Genomic DNA, 27,899 nt, shown 5'->3' with positions numbered 1-27,899 from the left:
TTTAACTACATGCCACGAATGAAGCGCCAGTCATTTGCCGTCCCAGCTGTTTGTGAGATAGCTGCCGCCCGCCCAACCCATTTTTGTTTATCCAGTTGTTAAGCAACCGCTCACGTCGCAGCTACAACTTCCAATCATAGCCGCCAGCAGGCAGAAGCTGACCCTATTGCCAAAGGCCACCCTGTCCTGAGCCTGTCGGAGCCGGGAGGGCTGTCGGGCTGCCTACGCCAGGACATCCTCTGGAACACTACCCGAGTGCCCATATGCCCTGCACGCGGTAAGAACACACTGTAGTATCTGCAATATCTGTTTCTTGACCCCTAATGTGTAACACACATCCTGCGCTAAACCTACCCACCACCCCTCACTCCGCCGAGGGAGCGAAACACCCTATGCCCGCCACATCTCCGGTGCGCCTTACCTACCTGCAGTGCCCCTTCTCCCCGCGCCCCTTCACGGTGCCTCATCCTATCCCAGCATCCACAGCTGCCATCCGCCCTCCCCCCTGCGCCTGCAGGCTGCTAGTCAGAACACGACCCCCCAGTCTGATAAGCACCACTACGGCAAGCATCTTCACAATCTGCTTCAGCTGCCAGTTGAGTCTGACCACAGTGCCCTCACACATGTCTCGCTGTATTAGGTACTGCCATAATACTGCATAGAAATACTACTGCCAACAGCGTTTAAATACTGAAATGTGTCATGGTATCTGTATGCCAGCACTATATGCATTGAAAACTGCCATGTTAACTGTATGCCAGCACTATATGCATTGAAATCCCCGTTTGTCCTACCGCTACCCTTAACTTGCTTTGACCCATGCCGCATACTCAGGCATAGTAACTTGCACACACCTACGCTGTGTCGCATATCACAGTGAACAACACAGGAGTTTCATAAACGCACCTCCACTGCCACATGCCCACTACTGAACTCACCATGACACCCGAAGCACCCAAAAAGGCCACAGAAATCCCACCCACCCCCTTCCTACCTTCTTTCTTCTCCAAACCTACTTACATTAATGCCGCTCATTTCAGTTCCACTGTGCAATGCCACAACTCCTCAGGTGCCAGGCACAATCGACCGGATAACCGCCCTAGATCTGTCGGCACTAAAAACATACTCCTAGGTCAGTGCTCCCGTTATGCCCATGCTACCACAGCCCCCGTCTCCAACCCACTACCCTCACTCCACACTAAGACAAAGAAATCTGTCTCACCTGATACTATCAAAGCTCCCCACTTGTCCTGCTAGAGACTACTGAAGTCGATACCACTATACAGTCTGACAAAAGCACAAAAAAAAAATCCAATTTGACACCACTGCAATGTGCACTGATTAATGCTAGATCTCTCCCGGCACATGCCACAGAGATCCACGACATCATCACCAATCTTGACCTTGATACCATAGCTATCACGGAGACATGGCTCCACGAAACCTCTAGCCCTCCCACCAGGCTACACCATTTTCTGGCAAGACAGACATATGGACAAAGGCGGGGGAGTAGCCCTCACAGTCAAAGAAAGCCTAGCAGCAAGACAAACCACTTATTTCCTCAGTGAGAACGTAGACTCCCTCACAGTCAAGATAGCTATCTCTCCCAACACCATCATTGCTATTCACATAGCCTACCACCCTCCAGGACCCATGACGGACTTCCACAACAACCTTATCCATCTCCTTAGTGAAAATCTGAAAACATCTTCCAAAGCTGTTGTTTTGAGAGACTTCAATCTCGGCTTCAATGACCAGAAAAATAAACCATCTAAAGCCTTAGCCAAAGCACTACAGGAACTCGGATTCAACCAAAAGGAAAAAATCCTCACTCCCACCCACTGTAAAAGGCGCACCCTAGATTGGGCAGTAGACCATAACTGCGGGTCGACATCAGCTCCAATACCTCCACCCCTTGGACCGACCACTACTTAATACACTTCCTCATCCCCACCACCACCTACACACTGAAAACCTCTAGCCTTGTCCCACTTGCCTTAGCTAGAAGTGAACAGAACCTTACTAAAGAGAGGATCCTCCCCTTCCTAGACACTCCAACGCTCAACCACCCATCTTCATCCGACGCCTCAGTGCTGGCGCATATCTACAACACAACGCTTAAAACCGCTGTGGATACCATCTCCCCGCTAGAGAACAAAAAATCCAAAAAAATCAAGCACTCCACCTCATGGTTCTCCTTGGGGCTATAAACAATTTTTCCACCTGGGACCCAATTTTTATTGAAAGCAAATCACGTTTTTCTTTCCAGATCATTACTGTCTTGCATGAATTATTTGCTAATTCTGGAGTTTAATAAATAAAGATGCCTGCAGAGGAGATAAAATATGTTCATAGATTTGCAATACTTTCCAGTCCACACAGGCTTGAAGCAAGACCATGTCCACCTCATATCGTATTGCAGCCATAGGGACTGACCCAGGCAGGGATAACATTTTCCGCCACAGCATGGCTTCCAATTTCAACCATGGTACCTCTTGATCCACTGTTTCTGAACCAAAATGTAGTCTTGGTGCATGTTTTTGATGATAAAAACTGAAAGCAGGTAAAATGGAAAAACAACCACATTTAAAATCAATTCGACACAACTATCTAGCAGCCAATAAAAAGGAGGCTCTAAGGGTTTGATAGATAGACAGCTTTCCAATCTTGGCATATATACAGCTCCCCAAGTATTTGAAAAGGTTAACTACGTCAAGTTCTATGATGCCATTTACATTTTTTTCTTCTGGACTTTTCAACATTCAATATCAATACTTTTGATTTAGCAAAATTTCAATGTACACCTAAGTCTAGCAAATAGAAAGCCAAACACGCCAAAGATCTTTGGAGCCCAATCGGGGTCTGATCACAGATTACTACATCGTCCGCATAGTTTAAATATTTTATCTGTGTATTTCCAACACTTGGGTGATTAGCCTGCACCTTCTGCAAACTTTGGCCCATGTCAAAAATGTGTATACTAAATAAAAAGGGGGCCACTGGCACAATCCACACTCTGTATTAATCCATTTGGTGCATCCCCTGTCTATTTAGTCTGATCTTCGTTTTTGTATCCTTTATAATATTCACCAAGGCGGGACGGCAACCCAAAAACATGTTCTGCCAAAGTGTAGTCGGATTAACACAATCAAAAGCCTTTGAAATGTCCAAAAAGGCTAAATAAATGGATCTTCCATGGGCTCTTGGTTGCTTTAACAACAGCATCAATATAAAATTATTTATCGACGTCCCGACCCCTTTCTTGAAGCCAGATTGGGACCAATCTAAGAAACTCCAGCAAAATTATATTAGCAAAGATTTTATTTGACGAGTCTAACAAAGAAATCGGTCAATGATTTGCTGGCTGGAATCTGTCCGCCCCTTTAAAAATCAAAACCAGCAGCACAGTTTCCCATGGGCAATGAATGATTTGCCTTGTTAAAATATTGTCAAATAAAATTTACAATATTTTAGACCACAGGCTGGCATCAGATTTCAAAGTCTGATTAGACAGCCCATCTGGGCCTGGGGCATTAGATCTCTTACTTCTTCTGATAAAATTGAGAATTAGATCCGAATCAACCAGAATAGCCTTGTCCCAATGAGTTCCATTTTGTACTACAATCTCCTCAACCTCTGCCATTACATATAAATTAGTAAAATGTTTGACCCATACTTCTTCACTCAATGGTTGCACTTCTGAGAAACCCTCAATTGTGGGTAATTTAATCAATTTCCAAAAGGAGTTTACATCATTACGGAAGAGGAACTGAAGCATATTTTCAGCATCTCTCAGAGCCATCAAAGATCTATGCGCCTTTAGCCAGTTTGTATAGCTAGATTTGAATGTAACTACATGTTTTGCTGGCTCGTGGATTGTCCCTTCGTAACGGGCTAATGTTATTTATTTTATTTATTTATTACATTTATAAAGTGCACTGGCAACCCGGAGGCATCGAGGCGCTGTTACATGGAGATTATCTTAGTTACAGGTACATACTTTGCGTACTGAGGTTACATCAGTGTGGCAAAGTTGAGTTGCATGAGTACAGTTTACAGTCGTTACAGAGAGTTAATTACTTGAGGCAGTTACAGTAATAGCACTCGAGTATAGTGGGTGGTGCCTTGTATGTCTGGAATGGGGCGTCAGACGAACAGCCTGGTTTTAATTGCGTTGCAGAATCCTAGGTGGGATGCTATTCCTCTAAGGTGGGGTGGCAAGGCGTTCCATTGGGTAGCAGCAATGAAAGGGAAGCTGGTACCTCCAGCCCGTGCTCTAAGTACCTTGGGCACTGTGATTCAGTTGGTGTATGGGGTTCTGGTAGATCTGGCTGTGTGTGGTTTTGTGATTCTTTGTGTTAGGTACTGAGGGGCTGTATTGTGGATGCCTTTGTGTTTGTGGGCCAGGGTTTTGAAGATGACCCGTTCTTTAATGGGGAGCCAGTGTCCTTGTTTCCTGACAGCTGAAATATGGTCCCTTCTGGGGATGCCGATGGCAGGCCTGAGTGCATTGTTTTGAATAGTTTGGAGTTTTTCTAAAGGTTTTCTAGCAGTGCCAGCCAGGAGGGCGTAGAAGTAATCAAGTCGGGACCCAGTTATGGCTCTGGTTATTTTAAGTCAGTTCTGCTCAGTGAGGAAGGGTCTAGCTGCATTGAGAAGTTTGGAGTGGTAGGCAGCAGAGGATGTTATGGCATTCACTTGCTTGGTCATAGAGAGGAGGGTTTTGACAGCTTGGGAGACTCTGATTTGTGAGTTGTCGATGGCGAATGTACTGTATTGGTTGTCGAGTTTCCTTAGGGTTTCTGGGGAGCGCATTAGGAGTAGCTCATTTTTGCCTCCGTTTATGCATAGCCAGTTTTCTGCCATCCATGTTTGGATGGTAGAGTAGATGGTGTTTAGGGTTTTGCTATCAGACTCGTAGTCACCAGATAGTGGCAGGAGGACCTGTGTGTCGTCAGTGTAATTTGTGTATGTGACGCCTAGTGAGTCGAGGACTTTGAAGAGTGGCCTAGTGAATATGTTGTAAAGGGTGGGTGATATGCATGAGACATGGGGGACTCTGCAGTGTATGATGTTCAGGAGAGTGCAGGCTTGGTCTGAGAAGACTCTCATGGCTCTATCTTGGAGGAATGAGCTGATCCAGGCCGTGGCCTTGGGGGTGAAGTTAACAGAGGATGAAAGGTGGTGGCAGAGGGTTTTGTGATAGACAAGATTGAATGCTGCCGACAGGTCTAGGAGGAGGAGTAGGGCTGGTTTTCCAGAATCTCTGATGTCGTCTGTTTGGTTCTTGAGGTCTAGCAGGGCTGTTTCAGTTCCATGGCCAGGTCGGAAGCCTGACTGGATAAGGCTGAGAAGGCTATTAGCTTCAAGATACTGGTGGACTTGAAAGTAAGCTCCTTTTTTCTAGGTTCTTTAGGAGAAAGGGATCTGTAATGATGGGTCTGTAGCTACATGGATTGGTTGGGTCAAGCATAGGTTTCTTTTAGAGTGGGCGCACCTAGGCTTCCTTCAGGCAGGTTGGGACATGTCCAGTGGCAAAGGAGGCATTGATAAATGTGGTGAGGAAAGGGGCAAGGGTAGAAGTGCACTCTTTGATGAGGGGTGCAGGACAGATGTGGAGCTCGAGAAGCTCGGGGCTAAACCAGGCATTATTATGCTTGGTACGTTTGGCTTTCCATGACGTTAGTGGGGCAATAGAGTCTACTGCTTGGGTGATGATGGTTTTGAATGCTAGTGCTAGAGTTTCTGGGTCTTTAGCGAAAGGAGGCCTGAGGGCGGGCGCTGAAAGGTAGGGAAGGAGCCTTTCTTTGGTGACCTGGCGAGAGCTCCTGGTGAGAGCAGGAGGAAGGGGAGTCTCTTGCTTGGGTGTTGTCTTAGCAGTGTTGAGATACATAGGATGACGTGGTGGTCAGTCCAAGGAAGGTTTGAGTTGGATCCGATTGTGGGAGGGCAGTTGTGGTGTGCATTCCAGTCAGTGGTACGACCCTTGATGTGTGTGGGTTCTGTGATGGCTTGTTGAAACCCTAGGGTTTCAAGCGCCTTTTCTATTGAGTTGGCTGAGGAGTCTTTGGGATAATTTAGGCCAAGGTTGAGGTCTCCCAAGAGGATGGCTTTTGTGGACTTTTTTATGTTGTTAGAGAGGTGGTGAGTCAAAGCTGCCCGGAAGTCTGTTGCAGGTCTGGGGGGACAGTAAACGATGTGTAGGGTGAGAGTGCAGTTAGGGGAAGGATTCAATTTGAGGAGTAGGTAGTCGTTGTTGTTTCCGAGTTCACAGTCCACCTTTCTGATCCGAATGGTCTCTCTCGCTATGAGTGCGGCCCCACCCCCTTTAGGGTGAGTGCGATCCTGCCTGAGTATGGTATAACCAGGCGGGATTGCTAGGGCTAGTGCTGGGCCTGATGCTTCATGGAGCCAGATTTCGCTAATTATAAGGAGGTCAAGATTGTGGCTAGTGATTAGGTCGTGTATGTCCAGAGCGTGGGCCGGGATGGACCGGACATTGATGTTGGCGCAGCTAAGAGAAGGGAGTTGTGATTTGCCTAGGTTAGTGAAGGGTGGTGTAGGCTTTGTGGCATCAGAGCGGTTGGTGGGGGCATTGGTGATATTACTATGGGCTTCTGGCGGTCAGATGGTTCTGCAGCATACTTACTGGTGAATGTATGTGAGTCTGAGGGCGTTTTGGTAACCTGGGCAATTGGGGATGCAGGCGAAGCAGGAGGCAGTCTGCATGCTTAACAGTAGGTGCATATGAATCAGGGTGCCTAATAGCTTCATGGACAGTTGCACCCACAGACGAGGGAGCAGACAATTCAACCTGCTTAGTATTAGGTAGAATTGAGTCAGGGGGCATTGTGGTCTCATGAACAATGGCGTATGCAGGCGATGCAGCAAACAAATGAACATGTTTAGAGGTATGTGCACATGGGACAGGGGGCATTTTGGTATCATTAACACATGCGGGTACAGTCAATGCAGAAAACAATTCAGCATGTTTAAAGGTAGGTACACTTGAATCAAGGGGCATTCTAGTCTCATGGGCAATGGCAGAGGCAGGCGATGCAGCAAATAAATCAACATATTTCTTGGTAGGTACACTTGAATCAAGCAGCATTGTGGTCTCATGGACAATAGCGGATGCAGGCGATACAACGAGAAGATCAACATTCTTCAGAGTGGGGGCACATGGCCAACGGGTATTTTGGTGACATGGACAGATACGGCATGAGCAAGCGAGTCAACAGTGTGATTTCTAGCGGGAGCAAGTAGGTCAAAGGCATACTTACTGAGTGGTGCATGCAATTGATGGTTCCTACGTGGTTCTCTTTTTACTTTCTTGTATACAAAGATCAAACAAGCGGACATGAAAGCACCTAACATTTACATTGCTTACATTTTTCTCTGTTGTCAACCCTCCAAAAAGCAATTGCATACTAGAGACAAAGCAGCTGGGATCACAGAGGTCTAAGACATTTGGCTTTCATTACAGGTCCAGCGGTAACCCTGCCAGTGCTACCGGTGGGTTGCCGCCAGACCCATAAAAATTTACCAGCGCCTGACTTCTCGGTGCCACCGGCTCATTACGAGTCCCGTGGCCGGGAAGTTAGGTGCCAGTAAATTTGTTAATCTCAATTCCCATAGGACATGGAAGCACCAGCAACGTTGGTAACGGTGCTGGTGCTTCTGTGACGGGTTTGCATACAGTGACCGCTGCGCCCAGCAGGGTCAGACCTGTCGGGCACAGTGGCTCCGGCAAGCAAACACGTAGTTTGCCGGTCCAGAAACAAGGGTGCCAGTTTGCTTACCAGCACCCTTATTTCCGGACAGTCAAACTTGTCATGAGGCAAATTGTCCTCGTAATTCGCTTGCACAAGTGCATTAAAACTTGTAGCCAACCTAGGTGCCATATTACTGCAAATTCTCTAGGTCTAATTTCCACATCCAAATGACCCATTTGTGGTTTTATAGTAATAATTAAAGGGAGTCTAAACTCCACCATACAGTGGTCACTATGTTCCGAAAACCATACTTCCATTTCACCCCCAAGCACTACCAGGCCAGGTGAGATAAATATATAGTCCAAAGTGGACCTGCCCCATAGGTTTTTTTCAAGTAAAGCACAGAGGGTCATCCACTTTTAGATTTCCATTTAATAGCGGGAGGTCCCAAGCCTCTAAATCCTGTCTTATTTGGAGACACCTCTCTCCTGCCTTGTCTGAAACTGCAGTTCTACCCCTCGTATACCATACAGGGGGCCACATGACAAGTTGAGCGGTAACGCCGGCGCTAATAGCGCTGGCGCTATCTGCCCTACCTGTAAATCCCCATTCCCCATTGAGCGCATTCGGGAATGCCCCATTCCCCATTGGGCTCAATGGGGAAATTTCGCGCTCATACCGCCGGCGGATTTGCTGCCGGCGGTATGAGTGTGAATTTTCGGCAGATTTTCCCCCGGCTCAGAGCTGGGGAGAAATCCGCCAAAGCCCTGATTTGGCGGACCCTTAAATCCGGCGGTAATAGCGCTACCGCCGGATTTAAGGGTTACCGCCAAACTCGTGATGAGGCCCTGTGTCAAGAGATTCAGAATTAAAATCACCTGCAATTACTATACTATCACCCTCTTCAGGGGTTTAAGCCAGTAACAAATCTGAAATATTTGCCAAAAATATACTTAAATCAACATTCCCAGAGTTAAAATACACATTAAACAGTAAACATGTCTCCACCCCACCAGTATTATCATCCCTCCACTCTAATCTTACCAATAAGATATCCCTTCTTTCTGTATTTATCTGGTGGATAGAGAGTCCTAGGACCCCCCCTACCCTTGACAGCACTTAACAACTTGCTAATGATCTCCCTGTGTCCCCCCGACTGGCTTTAACATAACACACATAAAAACCTTCAATTATTGAAGGATCGAGCATCCAGGTTTCTGGAAAACAGACGACCATATATTTTTCAAATGAAATGTGTTGGTCCATTAAATGGTTAAAACTCTGGTCTGTATATTCCAGGACAATAGAACAAACCAGGATTCTAATTCAACTGACACTTTCCTTCTTGGGTCTCTATGAAGTGTATTAATAATAGCTAACCAAACACAATTAATGGCCCTTATATGAAGTTTAGAAGTAGAATGATTTGCCCCAAATAAACTTTTACGCCATTTATTGAACTTTACAGTTGGAGGCAATGAAGGTTTTGACTTCATATCCCAGAAATGTACCCTAGAGTGAGGATCACAGGCTATAGAACCATCAGGCCCCATAAATTGGAATCTTTCATAACCTGATGCTAAAATAGTTCGACTCTCTGCCAAAATTGCATTTCTCACCATCCTGGAATGAAAATGAATTTTAACTACATTCACGCGATTGTGGACAATAAATTCAACTTGCGCCAAGTCCTGCAACGTAATTAAACGTAGCCTGGGGATGTCAAAAAGCAAGGACATTATAGGTTGCCGGTTCAAGGGGCTTTGCTCCATTTTCCAAATTTTCCCAATTTTCCTTCATGTCCCAGAAAGCCCACAACTGTTTAGCTTGCAGATGAAGAATCTGGACGTTGAAGTGTTGTTTGGACATTAGTTTGGTGATAACCATGTTTGTTTATACATAACCATGTAAATAAAGCCTTTAGAACCTGACTTTTGTTTGCAAGTCATTTGAGTTGCGCACCCCGTCCTCCTGACAGAGGATAGGTGACTTAAGCGGGTCATGGAAGACTTCACCACATCCAAACTGAGGCTTCTGTGGACAGACCCACTGGCAAGAATTCCCACCCAATCTACCCCAAGCTCCTCCAGATAGGAGTTTTGCAGCATTGAGACACAGGCAATACTACTGCATTATTGGGCCTTTCTTTCTACAGTTCTGAAAATGACTTTATAAAAGGGCATGTATGAACAGATGACCCCAAAATCCAGTCTGCCTCTCAGATATGGCAAAGATGTGGAAGCAGGGCTCAATGATACTGATCACTGAGGGATGAATACGGTTCTCCTGATTAATGATGACGGTGAGGTATTTTGTGTGTAAAAAGGATACCATGGGCCTCATTCCAAGTTTGGAGGTAGTCATGGCGCTATTTGCGCCATGACTGCCTCCAATAACGGTACCGGCACCGGTCTCGTTCAATGGGGACTTACCGGTGTAGTCCGATATTTGCGGGACCGGTAAGTCCCCATTGAAAAAACCATTCCCCATTCCAATTTGAGCCCCCATAGGGCTCAAATGGGAATGGGGAAGTAGCTAATAACAGTACCGCAATTTGCGGTACCGTTAGGCGTTGAAGGAGGGACCCGCTAAGGGAACTCGTAGTAGGGCGGTAATGGATTACCGGCACCGGTCTCCTTAACGGTGCCCGGTATCCCTTACCACCCTACTCGTAATGAGGCCCCATGTCATCCAATGAAAATATAATGAACATCTCCCAATTGAAGTAGACCAGCAGATAGAGAGCTGCTTGGTTCGGTTCCCCCTGCCTTCCAGTTGGGGGGATGCATGACCAAGAGGAAGAGGAAGAAACTCTAGAACCCAGCTTGCTCCCAATCCCAGGGGTCCAAAAACCATACCTCTCCAGTTCCTGGGATGAATTTGCTCTAGCCCAACAATGTGACCCTACCTTAGCTCTGCCATTGATTCCACAAAACCCCCTGAGGGAGAGAGGTTCCTAGTGGGCCCTATTTATTAGAAAAGAAAGGGTTGTTATACAGGGTCACCAAGAATGTGAAAGGGGGCAAGCTGACAAGGTTTTGGCTGTTCGTACAGCCCTAGGTTAGTAGGGCAGTCCTACGATCGAGCACATACATTTTTCTGCAGGATTTCAAGATCAGTACTAAAACAAAGGAATATGTGCTAAATCTAGCAAGGTGTACATTAACAGATCCAAAAACTTTGTTGGGTGTACTCGATCTGCCAGAAAACATCACAGAAGGATGTGGGTCAGGCTCCACTCTAACCACTAACTATCATTGAGGAACTCTTTTCCCGCATATGCATGGACTTCCTAGAACCCTTAGTCCATATAAGGAAGGGAATACCTACATACTTTTCATACTAGACTACGGCATCCAGGACACCCAAGCCCCCTGGTGATAAGTAACAGCGCTCAGGGCATGCTTTAACATATCATAACTTACTTTACAGGAGTGGGGTTTCCAAAAGAAATGTTGATGGATGATGGGAATTAATTTATGTCTTGGATTATGACAGATCTAACTCCCTCTATCTTTCCCAAACTGACGGCTTTGTAGAGCTCTTTAAACAGACTTTAAAGAAGTTTCTCTGGAAATTGTTATCGGAAGACACCAGTAACTGGAATGAGCTGCTTGGGCCTTCTTTGCGAAAAACCACAAGCTTCTACTGGTTTCTCCTCTTTTCAAGGGGTATACAGCAGAGAACAAATAGATGTTTTGGAAATCCCGAAGAAGAGCTGGGCAGGAGAACCCAACACAGACATAGGGACAGGTGTGTTCATTCAAATTACTCAAGAGTGCCTTAAAGCCATTAGATATATAGTTCAACTACAACTGGCCAAAGGCTGGAGGAAGCAGAAGAGGTTGTCTGACCAAGGAACCCAACTCAGAAACTTCAATGTTGGAGATCTGGAAGCCCTGCTTTGACTGAATTGATTTCAGAAGATCAACATGCTGATCAAAGGCAAGAAGAGCTAATAGCTTTGGACATCACATAGAGACCCCAGCAAAGAAGTCTATCCAGCTCTGTCCATGTCACCCAAAAGAGGCGTGTAGGCTGGTGCTGGAAAAAGAGGTCAAAAGAATGCTGGAGATCTGAATCATTGAGTGCCCCAGAGACAGTGGTCCTCGCCAATTGTCCTGGTGCCTAACCCTACCGACTCGCGGTGGTTCTGTATCAACATCAAAGAAAACGGGTTTCACAGATTACAAATTCTCACAGAACAGCAGGAACAAGTCAGTCGGCTCAGACATAGTTACCTTCAATTCCCGGGTTGGTCAAACATGCCGAGGTGTCCTAGGGAGACAGTGGACTACACACCATTACACTTTTCATGTTTATGAGGAGAGGCCTGCTATTTGCCAAGGCTGCTTATAAAATCCAAGATGGCACTTGGTGCTGATATAGGGTTAGCCCAACCCTCTTGTGGCTATGTGGCCATGTTTACCGAAGCCAATCAGAATAATTCAAGACACAAATCACACAGTTGCTGACCTCAGAGAGGAGTCCATTCCATGGGATGGGAGGGAGGTGGAGAGGGCTGTTCCAGTCTATGTAAGCCAGGGCCTTCATTTGGAGATGGCTTTAAGGTTTAGAATTAATCTTAACCTCTGGCATTGCTTTAGGCAACCCTCCAGACCAATGTTCTTCGCCTGCCAAGCCATTACAAAAGGGGAAAGGCCATATGCAAATCAGGCTTGGTCCCACACCAAAAGGCGCAGTCCAGCCAAAACTGCTTGGTCACATCCCTTCTGCAAGAGACCACCAGCATCCCCTAAACCTTCCAGCCATCTTTTGTTTTGCTATAGTTGTGTTAGATCAGAGTCTTGGGTATAGATTCCAGGAAAACTCTTAGCTAGCCAGAAGAGGGGGACATACTCCAGAGGAAGCCTTTTGGAGCATTGAGGGATTTGGGAATGGAAACCACTACAGTCCACTAATGCCCAGGTGACTAGGGAGGTAGACACTGGCGAAAGAACCCACAGCTCTCTGTTTTGTTATCCCAAAATGTGTTAGCACCGATCTCAACAAAGCTAACATGAGGCTGGAGAGGTCATGGGGAGCCTACTAAAGGTGTGGTTGTTGGTCCTGGGAAGGGAAGTGACTCAAGGAGAAGGGCTATTATGGTGCTTCAGTAGGAAGAAAACATCCTTTGACTGGTGTGTCATGGCATGTCAGGCCAAGCTTTAACACCATGCATACCGGACACCTGAAGAAATGGTTGGGAAGGGCCCATTTGACTCAGATATCAGCTGGGCTTGCCAGTGTGCAAAAAGTACTCTGCTGAACATGCTTTGGAGCTGTTGGTGGGTTCACATCTTTTGGAATGGGGTGAGAGCAGTAATCAAAAGCAGGCTAGACACCCTTATAACTGCTACTTGCAAAGTGTTTATTACCGGATATGGGAAGGGCCTTGATGAAGCTTAACATGCAGACAGCTATGGATGGTTTGAAAATGGATCTTGCAGTTCTGGAAACCCTTGATTTATCCCTCTTTGATGATTGGATATAGGAGGTTTGAAAGGGGTATCCAAAGGATAGAGTTGTTTAGAAATACAAGAGTGAACTGAACAAATTCAGGAAGACATGAGACTTCACTGTTGGTGGTATCACGCCATTAAATCCGGCGGGATACCATCAAAATGGTTATACTGTTAACAGCATATTCCAAGTGCCGGCAACAGTGGTAGTTCCTAGTTCTATGGAGTTTCATGGGACTCCATGGGGAGAAATGCCGGGATTACGAGTAGCGGTAATATCGCAATTATTTGGTGGGGGGTGCCGGAATTAACGGCAGCTCGGAGTTGCAGGTAAATCCGCCCACGCTATGACCAAACTTGTAGCTTGTGAAACCTGAGAAACTGTATGCCTTACTGCGTATGTTTTTGTTGCAATAAAAACTTCAAATAAAGATAAAGTTAACCTTAGAAGAGAGAAAGAACCTTTACGTGACTGTACAACACCTAGGGGGAGTTCTTTTGTTGCAAACTTTGTACCTTTTGTATCTAAACCGAACAAAACTCAAATGAAAGAATGGAATGCTTGTTTTTGGTCACATTTTGGCTCCTGGTTCCCTTCATGATAGCCTTTAAAGAAAATGAGCCTCATTACGGGGTGGGCGGTAAGGGTTAACGGGCACCGGTAAGGAGACCGGTGCCGGTAAACCCTTACTGCCATATTCCGAGGTCCCTTAGCGGGAGCCGCCAAGGGGCCAGTTATTAGCTCCATCCCCATTCCCATTGCGCCCTATGGGGGCTCAAATGGGAATGGGGAATGGTTTTCGGAATGGGGGTTTACCGGGTCCTCCAAGGTTGGAATGACCCGGTGTTACCCTGTACTGTCCCTTTAAGGGAAGCACGCGAGAAAGGGAAACGTCACGTGGGAAGTGACGTGTAGAGGAGAGGGTTGAGGGAGGAGCAAGTCAGTTGCTGTCTGAAGTTAAATAAAGAAGGTTGCATAATCTAACGCTGGCTCCTCCATTATTTATTAGCCGTCATCCGTGGCTAACACCCGGTAAGTCCCTATTCCGACAACCCGGACCCGGAATGCGGTAAGGGGGTAACGCACCATGGCTACCGCCTACCTTATAATGAGGCCCAATGTGTAAATGGTGCACAAAGCATGCTTGGTGTAATTTAACACGTGCAGCACAAATTGTGCATTTTATCATTTGCCAATTTTTTGACATTTTTTTCAATTTGCCTGCGCATGTATCACTTACAAATGATAAAATAGTTTTATGAACTGGCCCCACCATGTGGCATCAACAAGAAACGAATTGTAGATTTGAGCTTTTTCAATTTGCCGAATTAGGAACAATTCCGTTGCTGTGAGCTGCTTCTGTGGGACAGCATACATGAGAATTTACTTAACACATTGAATTGCAACTGTTTGCAATCAGAAATCGTGTTTTTATTCTGATGGTGTGTTCATTGGTGTTTTCCAGCTGTGAGATTGTCCGGACAATTGCAGAGGACTACGGCGGAAGTGACGCAATGCTCTGCCAACTCCACTCTCCAGTCCGAACGTCTCATGCACGTTTCCAAGCAGTGGGCCACTACGCAGCAAAACCTTACTCAGTTGCAATATGAGCACGCCGACAGGACCAACCAGTACCATAATGTATCTGTGTCTCTCCAAAGGACCAATCAGGCTCTACAAAACCTGCTGGAGCGGCAGAGGCAAACTGAGGAGCAATGCAAACAGATGTGGCAAATGGTTCAGGGCAGCAGTCATATCCAGTGCATCAAGGATGAGATGAGCGATGGTGAGCCTAAATATAGCATGTGTTCTAATGAAAGCCAGAGAATGTTGTGATCTCCACAATTTCATATCTCCCTTCTCTAGGTTATGGCACGTGAGCAATCAAATAATCGCCACCAGACTCCCAATGACCACCACATGAGGCCACACCCAGCCTCCCAAAGAGTTGCATAGAGGCAGGGTGGTGGAAGATTCCCCTTATTCCACTCAGTTTCTCTGTCAGCAGAATTTTCATGATCATCTGATATGCAGATCCTGCTGTGTTGTGTCCATAGTACATAGAAACACTGTAAAAGAAAGCATTAAGTGCATTCAGCTATAACATACATTCGTGGGAAACCTTTATCCCAGAGACATCCTTTCCATCCTCATTGAGAAGGCTCTAATATTCTTCGTTCACCGTGTGCAAGACAACTTTTATCTACCTCTCTCTCCTTCAAAGAGCCATGAGGTGAAAAGTCTGTGCAATAAGCCCTCGCTAGTGGGCCTCATTACAAGTTTGGCGGTAAATTGGTGCTACATCCACTGGACGGTACAGCTACTCAGTTCCGTAGGATTATCAGTGATGACATGGTGGTGTAAAAGCCATTTTGGAGCCCATAGGGGATATTTGGCAGATTTACATTGAGGGGTAATACCATACGGTAAATACACTGCTTTTGGAGGTAAAGTAGAGGATTTACCCCAGCATTTTGCTGGAGATGTATCCTCCACTTTACCTCCACACTCAGAATTGAGCAGCGCAGTAAACGTGGCAGTAATTCTGTTATCGTCCAAAAAAAGTCTTTTTACGGCACCACCAAACTCCTAATGAGTCCTCCTGTTCCCTTCTCCCTTATCCAAGGTTAGGGCATATAAACATTGCAACACACCGGGTGCAGTACACCATCCAGGGTTCTGCGTCTAGCCGCAGGCATGCCACTGTGGCTCCTTCACAAAGCATACAGCATTGGGAGCTGGGCTCAAACCTACGCCAATGCCTTTTTTTACGTTTTTATTTAATAATTAGCACGCAAAGACCTTTTTGAATTGGCCTTTTTATTTGTTTCCTTTTGTTTACCAAGGAACAATAATGGAAGTTTGTGGTATACTTGGGGAAGCAGATAACCTCACAGCTTGGTAGCGAAGGGATTGTGTGCACTCACTTGAGTGCTGGCAGTAGTCCTTCCATTGCACAGGTTCTTTGCCTCTTCAAAGCCAGCACTGTTTATACATTTTTACAAAGAAAATATTAGTGATTAGTTGAATTGAAAACCAAGATCCAGTGAACCCTGTGGCCTACAACAGCAGTACATAATAGCTGCTTTTTACCACATAACCACCAAGACTGTAGTCTGCTTCTTTTCCAGGAGGTCACGATGACTGACTCCTTCTGGTTTTTCACTGGCTGGTGGCAGCTTTATTTAGAAGTTTTGCACACTATAGCCAGGGAACAAAGGGCCTCATTATAAGTTGGGTGGTGTGGTAAAAATATGGCGGTAATACCGTTACTGCTGCATTAGAGCTAGTTTGGAGGTAAGGTAGAGGAAAAAAATTATGCCACTATACCGCCCAAATCCGGCCAATTCGGCAGTATTACCGGTGGTTGTAACGCTGCTGAAATCTACCATGGAGTCCTATGGAATCCAATTAATGGGTACTAACACTGCCTACCCCCAAATGCAATATGGCAGTTATACCGCCGGACCAAGTGGCAGTAATGGTAATATATTTTGGTGGTATCTCGGCAGATTTACTGTGGAGATACCACCAGATTTATAATGAGGCCCCGTTCTCTGCTGGTCCCCATTAAAATAGTGATCTGGATTTAGAAGTCCTGTGACACTGTAAAAGAAGGCTGTGTTAACTGGGTAAGCTTCGAACCAAGTACGACATATATTGCCATGCCTTCTGAAGACTGCAGATTGGGTCCTCTGGGCAACCATTGCTAGATCTGGCAGGATGTACGAATGAGTGCTTAGGATTTACTCTGAATCCAAAGCCTGGGTTTTTGATCAGGAGACTAATTGAATGTGATGGCGTTGTGTCTTATTGGAAGTAGATGTGCATGCAGCCTCCAAGACGTCTATAAGAATAGGGGATCTGCCTATTACCTTTGTCGTATGCTGCAGCGCACCTTGAAGGACTCACCAACAGAAGACAAAGGGTTTGCTCCTGCACTCTGCAATCCAACGGTGAAGTACTACTAGAACTTGCATGCTCCAGACCTCACTCCAGAAGCAGATGGAGCCATGCCAGATCTCCCTTCCCTTTGCTCAGTAAACACTGATTAGTTACTTGCCATGGGACTGTGGGTCTAATTGAAATAGCACTAGCACGCAATGGACACGCTAATCTAGTGCCTGTTACTCCATCTCTCGTGCAACGCAACAGTAGAAGGTAATGCTCAAGTCCTATGACTGCTACAACAGCACCTTAACTACTGAACATTTGGTTCTCCACCTGCAGGATTGTTTCTACCGAGGCTGCATTCTCGCTGTGCCTGGTCCTCCTTTGCCATTGTACCCAAAGGAAAGCATCTGACACAAGCTGTGTGCAATTCTCACTTGTGTCGAATTCACCCACAGTTGTACTGCTCAATTTACCTACAACCACAAGTTGTTTGTGTATCCTGTGGGTTAACATTGTAACCTTGATGGGCTCTAAACAACATACCTGAAGAAACTATAGATTTGGTTCAGAAGTATTTTTCAGAACTGCTAGTGAATTCTGAAATGAATACCCATTAGACTTGAGCCTATGCAGTTTGTTACACAGTATTTTGCAGGTAACCATGTTTGCCAAAGCTACATGAACAGTGTATTCTTTATAGCTATTCTCTGTGGACATGGCTTTATTTTGTTCTCTTAAATGATACCCTGTACCTCCCTGCTCTTCTCTTGAGAGTGTGTCCATTACTTCTCATCCACACTTATACAGAGGGGAACTGAAACGGGGGTATGTTTTGGAATTCCTGAACCCTCCCAGAAACTGCTGTCAGCTCACAAGGGCACACTACTGCATGTATTGCTCTTTCGTTGTGCCGCATTAAATCACTTGCCCATGCCCCCTCTGGATCTCTTAGTATTTGATTGATCAATTACGGGGCGGGGGATAAACATATCTTGGAAAGGTGGTGGTGATCAGTTTGTGATCGCTGCCATTGCAGTTATTCAGTTGCTTTTCTTCAGGAGGAGCAGGAGAGTGCTCTCAGAGCATTGCCTCACATGGCCAAACACAAATGTGAACTGCACAATTTAATTTTGGAAAATGAGCCGGTTATTCTTTACAGAAGCTGGCTGAAGGAAGGCTATCTCTCCCAGTTGTACATGAAGCCATACCCCCCCACAGTCCCCTCCCCGGGTAGACGGTTATCTGAAAGAATATGGAGTGAACATCAAGTGGAATATCTTCGGTTCACAAAGAACCATTAACAATAACCTCTTCCTAGGTGTTGCTGCTCCATCTTGGAAGTTAAAGCTCATTAAGTCCATGATCCTATTAGCCTTGCCTTGCTTACTCTTGTCCACCAGCAAACTAAGGTCTGGATTCCTAAGGAGGGGGCAAAATACAGCTACCACGGACAATCCTAGGCACACTGAAACTACTACAGTTGTTATTTGCACAGTATAAAAGATGATTACCATATCATATAATTATGCAATATGACCCGAGCAGCGGGGGCATTACCGACTCAGGTAATGCCCCGGGCAATGTTCCCTCTAAGCTGTGCGCATGTGCGCTTGCCCGGCTTCCTTCTGGGTGCCGCTCAGAAGATTTTTAGCAGCGCACACAGACAATTCTCACCTATACAAAAAGATTTAATAAGGCACAAGCCACAGCAATTACCTAACAGTTTCTTTCTCTTAAAATAAGCAACTAGTTTTCATATTCTGCTAATTTGAATTACTCTACTATGGCACCTACAATCCCTAACAGCAAAGTACCACACAAGAGGTTAAAAACTAATATGAAAACTGGCTCCACGAATAGAAGAATCTAACCAAGATATGCCTGCACACATTAACCGAAGATTTTCCCTCCCAACCTATGACTCCTAAACCTGACGCTACCAAACCCTTATAATTCTAACTTCTGCCCCAGAGTACATTAAGATAGTACTGGACAACCTTGACTCTTCCTCTCTTGGCTCTGCGAATGGTTAGCAGACACATACCTATCTCCACTTGTTTTATGTTTGTTGTAACATGAATAACGTTCACGTGCCAGAATGTCTGGTAGTCATTGTGCCTTATGAAAAGCGTCACCCCCACTACATAATTGAACTACCAGCTCAAATATCGGGTACTGGCTGTAAGTAAGCAGGCTACTTGGATGTGTAACCAAATCTCATACTTCCTCTTCTTTGTACATCTGTCACGCAACTGCTTTGAAGTGGCCCCCTTGTAAGTTAACTCATTATAAAACTCAAATATTATTTTGCCCTATAAAGATTTTGAAAAGACAAATGTATTGCTCACTGTCTCCTACTTCCGCATTACTACCATTACCCTATAAGTAGAGAGCGACATTGCAATATCATTTACTTACCCTACAAGGGATAATGGGTATGGACTATGCCTGGGATTACTCGACCATATTATCAGTGCACCGGATATTCAGACAGAAGAATACTTATCTGCATCATTTCCAGGTGTTCAGAGTTCTTTGGGCATAGACCGTAACACATTATTTGCTAACTTGCTTCTATACAAAAATAGTTTCAACTGAGCCCTTGTGTGATCCTACACAATGATATAAGGGTGGGTTGGGGTATGTTGCAAATAATCTTGTATGCGCTGCAAAAGAATTGTGTACATGCAGAGTCATGATATTGTTAAAAATCACATCATATGTTGTCATTTAAATATGCCTTGCTTGCAAAGTATGGTGGGTCTGTCAATATCCCAGTGAGTGTTTACTGCTACAATCCTTTACTTTTTACAGTTCTCTATAATAATAATAATTTTGCATTTATATAGCACTACGAACTCTCAGGCATCGGAGCCCTGCTTATTGTTACCCACAGTGTGTGGTGCTCATTTATTGACCTCAGAAGGATTAAAGGCTGAGTTTGGCACTGCCAGGATTCAAACCTGCATCAGCAGGCTCTGCACAGATGGCAAAGTGAGCGCTCTACTCACTGTGCTATCGAACCGACTGGTCTATCAACTAGTATTGGAGGCAAGCACAGGGGCCGGGGAAGGGTATGAGTGGATGCATCACTCCTTGCGGGGGATGAACAAAGCAGCAAATTCCAATGACCAAGTCAGACGTTTCAGCAATACACTGAATGAAATGTGTTGCATGTTTGCTAAAGGATAGGGAATTCTAGTACCAATCCAGACAACAGCGCCTTCTTTTTCGTTCTATGCTCAACTGCTGTGGGCTTTTCAATATAGCCATGCGGTCTGTTTTTGCAGTTTCTAGCATATCCTGCATCTTATCTAACTGATAAACAAGAATTACAGATGAGGGATCCATAGTTACAGAAGAAGGCACTAAATCGGTTGTATCTCTGATGAATTGATGCAATTACCTTAAAAAAGCATATATGTGTGACTTTATTCAACATGGCTCCAGAATAAACCTCAAAGGCTCTTGTTTAATTTTATCTAGGCTTATGATGCGGAAGGGTGGGGAAAAACTATACACTTTATTATGTGCCTTGTCATTTCACTCCCTATGTCAGGGTTACAAGCAGGACTCTAATCAGCTTTTGCTCCCTACTTGGAGTCAAATTATAATTATTTTTATGGGAGTAAAAAAGTTATTAGTTTTGCAAATAGGGATTTTATGCTTATTAAAAAGATGTTCTTTCCCCATAAAATTCCTCTTGAGATTGGGCATTAATATTATTAGAGTTCCTTCCTTCCTTCCTATGCCACTGCTCTACTGTTCACTCATTCGAAAAAATATCAGTGGAGCTTTGTGGGTTGAAGCAATGATATGTTCATTGTTTCTCTTTTTTGTTAGGCACATTTTGCTTTTTTAGGGAGTAAAAACGCATGGTGCATATGTCTTACCTCTAAGGATGGCGTTATCACTATCTAAGGGGAGCGTAATGTGAATATGTAAACAGAGGCACAGGAATTTTGGATCATCATTTTCTAAGGTGAAGTTATTCTGATACAATTATCATCCTTACACAAATTATTAGAAGCACATTCTCCTGGTGCTTTTAACTGCCATTAATCCATCGGCAAATGTATTCCGAGTTTCTTGACAGCCACATCAGTTATGACAAGAGATATTTGTGTTTTGTAAACAAATGAGTGATTTTCCAGTGGCATAAAACATACACATTTTTCTCCGCACAGAAGTATGTTTGTAAGGTACTCTGGCAGATATTGAAGGCTTGGACTGGTTGATGAGTTTTCTGTATAATCACATATGATATATTTTATTTTAGTTTATGTGTTTGGAAAAAGTGTTGTAAGATTTTTTTAAGAATTGCAGTAGCTGGGAAGAGGAATTCCTTTCGAAACTCTGTTCTGCGACGGTAGCTCATAAAGTGTCTTTCCTCATTAGTCCGTTTCGCACATGGAAAATAATGTGCGCACAACAGCCAACCGGTTCCGCACATAGAGAAAAATAATTAGAGGGAACATTGGCCCCGGGGCCCATAGTTATAGGCCCCTGCTCTCGTTCCCCAGCGGGGATGCAGCAGCAAAAAGGTAAGTGGGGCGGGGAGGGCAGGGAGGGTAGGAAAAAAGAAAAAGCTTACCCGAGTCCGCGGCGGGGGTGAAGGCAGCCTCTCAGCCGGCCCGTGGGGAGGCTCGGAGCGGGGATGGCCCCGCTTCGAGCCTTCTCATTGGCTGAGGGGCTGCCACGCCCCCCACCGGGTCAAAGGCCGTGGAATCCCGACAGAGGGATTCCCGGCCTGGTAATGACTCGGCGAGGGCCAATCAGAATGGCTCTTGCATTCTGATTATGCCCTCGCCGGGTACTAATATGGTTTGTTCTTCAAGTTCTCCATGCCATGGAACAATGCAAATGCATGATCAGTCAGTACGTGTGTTGTCTCAAAGTGTGATGTATGGCAAACTTGAAGGGCCCCGGCTTGGGATACAACAAGCAGGCATTCAATTTCACACCAACTGATGTTACAGAAATTGATGAGCGCCAGAATGCCTCTGTGCTTGAAAGGATGTCTATGCCACAGTCTCTGTGCAGGTGCTGGTGCTTAGACATCCTTTGAATGATGAGGATGCACCCAGTGGCAAAATAATGAACATTTCAGAAAGATGCGTCCGGAGCGAATCGGAGATAAATTGGGCCCAAAATAGTCATTAGATGTGATGGTGAGGACAGCTTCATCTTCTAAAAAACAGCAATGTGTACACATTTCACTGCCAAGTAAAGAACCAAAACCTCTGATCTTCCATATGGAAATATGTGGATCCCAGGGTGTGCCCTGAAGCACTTAGAAGGCAACATGTTCACTGTGGGACAACATCTCTAAATAAATGAATACCTCTTGCCCTCACAGGAGAGGGTCCGTGGTGTGGCAAATGGCATTCCTTTTTTTAAGTGCACTTAACAAGGGTATAGCATGGCCATGCGCCACAGTAGATCAGCCAACCCCAGGCAGCTTTGCACCCTTGTCATCCTTGATTCACAAATACTCTCCCAGATATTCACACACCCTAGGCCCTCAGAGTGATGGGCACAAGAAAGCATTAATACTATTAGGCAGTTTGCTCAAAATCCAATGTGAAATGTGTTGACCTTAGCATTTGGATCCACGCCATTTCAAAAATAGCACCCACGGTGGCAAACAATCGTCACTGTTGTTGCCATGGTATTGCTGAAAATGCCGAAAATAAAATGCTGAATGCGCATTTAGTGTGCATTCGTTATGGTTTAAAACTTTCAATCACAAAATGCCGAACAAGAGGAGCAGGTGTTGCGGGGGGGGGGGGGGGGGAGTCCCATTAGATGGAAAGCGGGGGACAATTGTCATTTAAATGCACTCAGCATTTTCGCTTTGTGAAGATCTCCACTCAACTGCATCAAGCTTTTTGGCTTTGAGTTTTTTATGTAGATCCGTTGCCATCCTAAGCAGAGAGGCCACGTATTGGTTGAGTCCGAAGCACCTTCCACACATTCCACTGCTAGAGGGAAGATCAAACTTCGTTGGAGGGTTTAGTGTCTCAATCCAGTTGTCAGCAGCGTTTACGCGCAACATCGTTCAAAACCCATACAATAGATAGGAGGTGGTTTACTCCGCGTTTGAAGCCTGATTCTAAGTAGGCGATAAATGCCTTGCATTTGTGTGTCTTAAGGAGACTTTTAAAAGACATGGCCCCATATGTAACAAATTATGTTCCATTCCTGTATTTGGCCTGGGGGGCTGGGGGCAAGGAGCACACAAGTGCCTTTCTATAAGGAATACGGATGAAATCATTGTAATTCATATTGTGCTCAGTCTGGCAGTTCGGCAGAGCTTGGAGGAGATAGTGAGGATATCTCAGTCTCCATTCTGATGTTATGGTGGGATAGCTCAGGGGGCGTGGCTTACGAGCATGTGAGGAAGACGTGTTGTCGCAGAGCTCTCCTGCCTGATCCTTTAAATGATCCTGAATCTGGTACTCAGGAGGTGAAATATCGACATAAATCACTGCAACAGGTGCCCTGAGCAAAGCAGCGACTGACATCTGCTAGAAATTTGAGCCGAAATAAGTTTAAACGGTGGGCAGCGGAGCAGTGGAGTGGAGGAGGTGCGATCCAAGATGGTGTGGACCGCTGAGGAGGAGTGAATGGAGAGAGCCAGGAAGCTGCCATACGCAACTGTGAAGAGAAGGGGCAAAATGAGACTGGCCGTTGCGACAATTTACATCTGGTCCGCCTCCGGTCGGGAGGCGCACAGTGAGAGTGTGGCAGTAAAGCGGCGAACCGAGGGTGGAGTCGGCCCCCAGCGCATAAGGCGGACCAGCTCCAGCGCAGACAGCGGTCCACGTAGCGGGACTGACAAGGCTGCCGGGAACCTGGGCCCCTGGTGATGATAACAGAGAGGCTCAGGACCTTCGTTATAGTGAGCAGCCGAACTAAAGTAAAGAATAGAGCGCCACACTGCCTCCCTGTTCCCCACAGAGCCATAGCATGCAGAAAGTAAATAAAATGGTCGGAAACTCTGACCGAGAGCTCCCCGGGGTATAACTTCCCCAGTGTGAAGAGGCAGCGGGCTGCAGTCTCAGCCCCCGAAGCGTGCCGCAATTATACAGAAAGGGACCGCCAAAACCGCTAAACATCAGCGGAGCACCTCAGAATCAGGATGACGCCTACGCACATCAAGCGCACCGGTGAGCAAGCCAGACCATGGCAACGAAGTGCCGACTATGACCAACGATAGGGGAGACGCCTAGTACTTGGAGAAGAGCCACACGGTGCGACCCATATCCCCTAGGGGCATTGCCAAATTAAGAAAGGAATCTGCACGCGCAGCACGCGCAAAACGCCAACATATAAGACATAACATTTCACAACCTGCATTGTGAGGAAGCACCTGCAATTATTTACGAGCCCAGGTCATCTACCATACAGAGATTTGCGTAAAATAAATTGCGAGCTTGGCCACAGCAGTACTCGAAACAAATCACACCCAGAAGAGGCACGCTTCCACCAGGAGCCCAGTGCAATAAGAAGTACTGAAGAGAAGTGGGACCAGTGGCAGAGAACTATATGAAACAAGCAGAGAACAGCTGACCTGTTGGCAAGCCTATTCTGTGCCTGTCTCCCTCAGGCAGTAGCAACCGCAGCAACAGCAACCAGGCGCAGGCAAGCAATTAAGTACCAAGAACCACAGGGGACTCATATCCGACATATAGTAGCCCATACCCAGCCCCCACATGCCAGATGGATGCAAAAAAAGGATTAGCACCACAGAAGAGCACTCGAGCACCCCCTAGGCAAGCCACAATGGACAACTATGTCAGGAAGGTAGACTCATCAGAAGACCCCCAACACAGTGAGAAACCACCCGAAGGCACAGTAGCAGAAACGCAGCAGATAACAGACCAAAAGATGGTCCTGGAAGCTATTGCGGCCATGCGCACCTCAATGGAGACACACATAGGGGAAATAAAATGCGACATGGGACTGCTACGCCAAGACCTCCAGAAACTGGTCGGCAGAGTGGGCGAAACGGAGAAGACGCTCACACAGCCGGTAACCAAGACCAAAGATTTAGAATGTACCGTGAGAGAATTGAGCTGAGGATGTGGAAGGCAGGGCGCGCCGAAGCAACATCCGGATTCTGGGCCTCCCGGAAGGCACAGAAGGAAGAGACCCAACAGAATATGTGGAGAACCTGCTCCTTCAAGAAATAGGTCTGGGTAACTTGTCACAAGGCTTCATAATAGAGAGGGCCCACTGGGCTCTCGCCAAGTGGCCCCCGTCGGAAGCCCCGCCGAGGCCCATCATAGCGAAAGTGCTCAATTATCAGGACAAAGAAAAGATACTCACATTCTCAAGGCTCGGCAGCACATCCAGAGAAACTCTGCTACCCTAGCCATCTACCCGGGCTACATGATACAAGTTCAGAGGAGGAGGGCACAATATATACCCACAAAAGAGAGATTGCGGCAACAGAACCTAAAATACATGCTCCTCTACCCGGCCAAAATGAAAATACTTTATAATGGCAAGTCCTGGTTCTTTGATACTCCTGAAGAAGTCAATTCCTGGATGGACGATCATAACCTAGGCCACCTACCTGATAATAGCACGAACAGACACGGGAAGAACAAAACACAAAACTAAGGCACCTCCCCCACTAACTCACCTGATCACCTGCGACACAAACAGAAAACATGGCAGGACCAGACTCTGTGACCCATCTGAGTTGGATAGAGCAAGAATCGACTAGACACGAGTAAACAAGGAGCAAGCACGCATTAGACGCATGTGTCTGCCGACACTCCCTGCCGACCCTGCGAGAGACAGACATCTCGCCAAGCTGAAATGAACTAAGGGCACATCAGTGTCCACCCACCGATACCCACAACCTGCGGGCAATGGTGGGGTTGCCCCGACAGAAGCACACCCATGGGCAAAAAGTTTTTTGCTATTGTTTACAGTTGAAGCTACAGTCACGGAACAAGAATCACTAATCCCTCTAAACTAAGACCACACGTCGAGACTTCTCAACTGAGGAACAGGGAGGGGAACACCCAGATAATAACACGAAATGGACTATATAGGAACTACGAATTCCACATCATCAGACTCGTGGCCAGGCACACAGCAAGAGGAAGCAAACCGAACCTCTCCAACCAGCCCATTGTGACTGCCCAATGGCAGGGAGAATTCGGGGAAGTTCAGAAAGACCACTCCAGATGGCAGGAACCCTGAGGATAGCCACGTGGAATGTGCGTGGGTTGAATAATTATGTCAAGAGGATGCAAATCCTGTCCTACCTGCGCAAGAAATCCATTCAGATTGCCCTACTGCAGGAGACCCACTTTACACCAGACAAACAGAAGACCGTCCTCAGCAGGTGGAAAGGGTTTGGCTCAGTGTACTCAAACTATGCCAGAGGCGTGCTCATATGGATGGCACCGGAGACGGCGTTCCGACTACTCCACAGCTACTCAGACATGGAGGGGCGGATCATTCTCGTACATGGGTTCATAGATAGATCAGAGTTTTGTATCATAAACACATATGCGCCCAATCACAACGCAGCTGCTTTTTATCGCTCACTATACCCTATTCTAGCCCCATATAGAGATGCACATTGGATTTGGGGAGGAGAGTTTCATTGCGTTTTAGATCCCGCAATGGACAAATGGAATCACATGAAATTGTCCCACTCACCCCCAACTCAGGCCTTATTATCACCAGGGACCTGAACCTACAGGAGACGTGGAGATGGCTGAACCACACCAGCTGTGAATACTCATTCTACTCTGGAGTACATAACTCCTACACAAGAATAGATTACATCTTCACGGGCAAGGAACATCTTGGGAATGTCTTAGGGGCAGCCTACGAGGGGAGAACACTATCAGACCACTCCCCCATGATACTCCAATGGATCCTTACAGATTGCCCAAAGCCTATCCCCACCTGGAAGCTCAGAGCGGAGGCACTGCGAGACACAGCTTTTAGGGAGGAGCTGAGATCCCAATCAGTACAATACTTTGAATTAAATTCAGGCAGTGCAACAGACACCAGTGTTGAATGGGAAGCATATAAAGTGGTCATAAGGGGCGCAGCGATAGCCACGATGGGGGGCACCCAGAAAACTCTAGAAAACCAGATCTATGCGACAGAGGCAAAGATCAAAGACCTAGAACGGAGGAAAAACCTGGGAACAGACACGGAAAAGGCCCTCATGCAACTCAGACTACAATGCATGGAACAGTGGGAGAAACTGGGAGACTTTAGCTTTCCGAGATACACTGAAAAGATACATGGTCAGGGAGATAAACCTGGCAGATTATTGGCCTGGCTAGTCAAAAGTCTGGATACAAAAGAAGAGATCAGAGAAATCATAGATGACACAGGGCAACCGAAGAGGTCGCATAGCGAAATTAACCACATTTTTGAGAATTTATATGCCCAAATTGTATGGGGACACCTCCCTCTCCAATAAAACTGAAATACTGGAGACCCTTGAGGACAATGGGTTACCAACTCTCACTGCGGAGCAGCGAGACATGCTTGATAACCCACTCACACTAGAGGAAATACAAGAGGTCATAACCTCATTGCCCACGGGCAAGGTGTCCGGCTGTGACGGACTACCACCTGAATTCTACAAGGAATACGCAGACATCTTGGCACCACGGCGACTGCAAGTTTTGCAGGAGGCGTATGAAAAGGGCACCCTGCCAAAATCAATGAAGCAGGCACTCATAATACCCCTTTTAAAACCTGGCAAAGACCACACATTATGTGAATCCTATCAGCCCACAGCACTGATTAATCAAGACACAAAAATACTCACCGCAA

General features: G+C 46.1%; 1 protein-coding gene across 1 annotated transcript in view; it reads left to right on the top strand.

Annotated features, from left to right (window-relative positions):
• The first annotated feature begins 14,649 nt into the window (after positions 1 to 14,649).
• LOC138576527 (galactose-specific lectin nattectin-like) overlaps positions 14,650 to 27,899 on the top strand; it is a 188,362-nt gene continuing 175,112 nt past the window's right edge. The window contains exon 1 of the mRNA XM_069649561.1: positions 14,650 to 14,964. Within this exon, the coding sequence (XP_069505662.1) occupies positions 14,730 to 14,964 (235 nt within the window). The 5' untranslated portion in view covers positions 14,650 to 14,729. The remainder of the gene's footprint in view (positions 14,965 to 27,899) is intronic.

Source organism: Ambystoma mexicanum, chromosome 1p, assembly GCF_040938575.1.
Source record: "Ambystoma mexicanum isolate Mex_15411 chromosome 1p, UKY_AmexF1_1, whole genome shotgun sequence".
Lineage (NCBI taxonomy): Eukaryota > Metazoa > Chordata > Amphibia > Caudata > Ambystomatidae > Ambystoma > Ambystoma mexicanum.
This window is presented reverse-complemented; position numbering and strand designations above follow the sequence as displayed.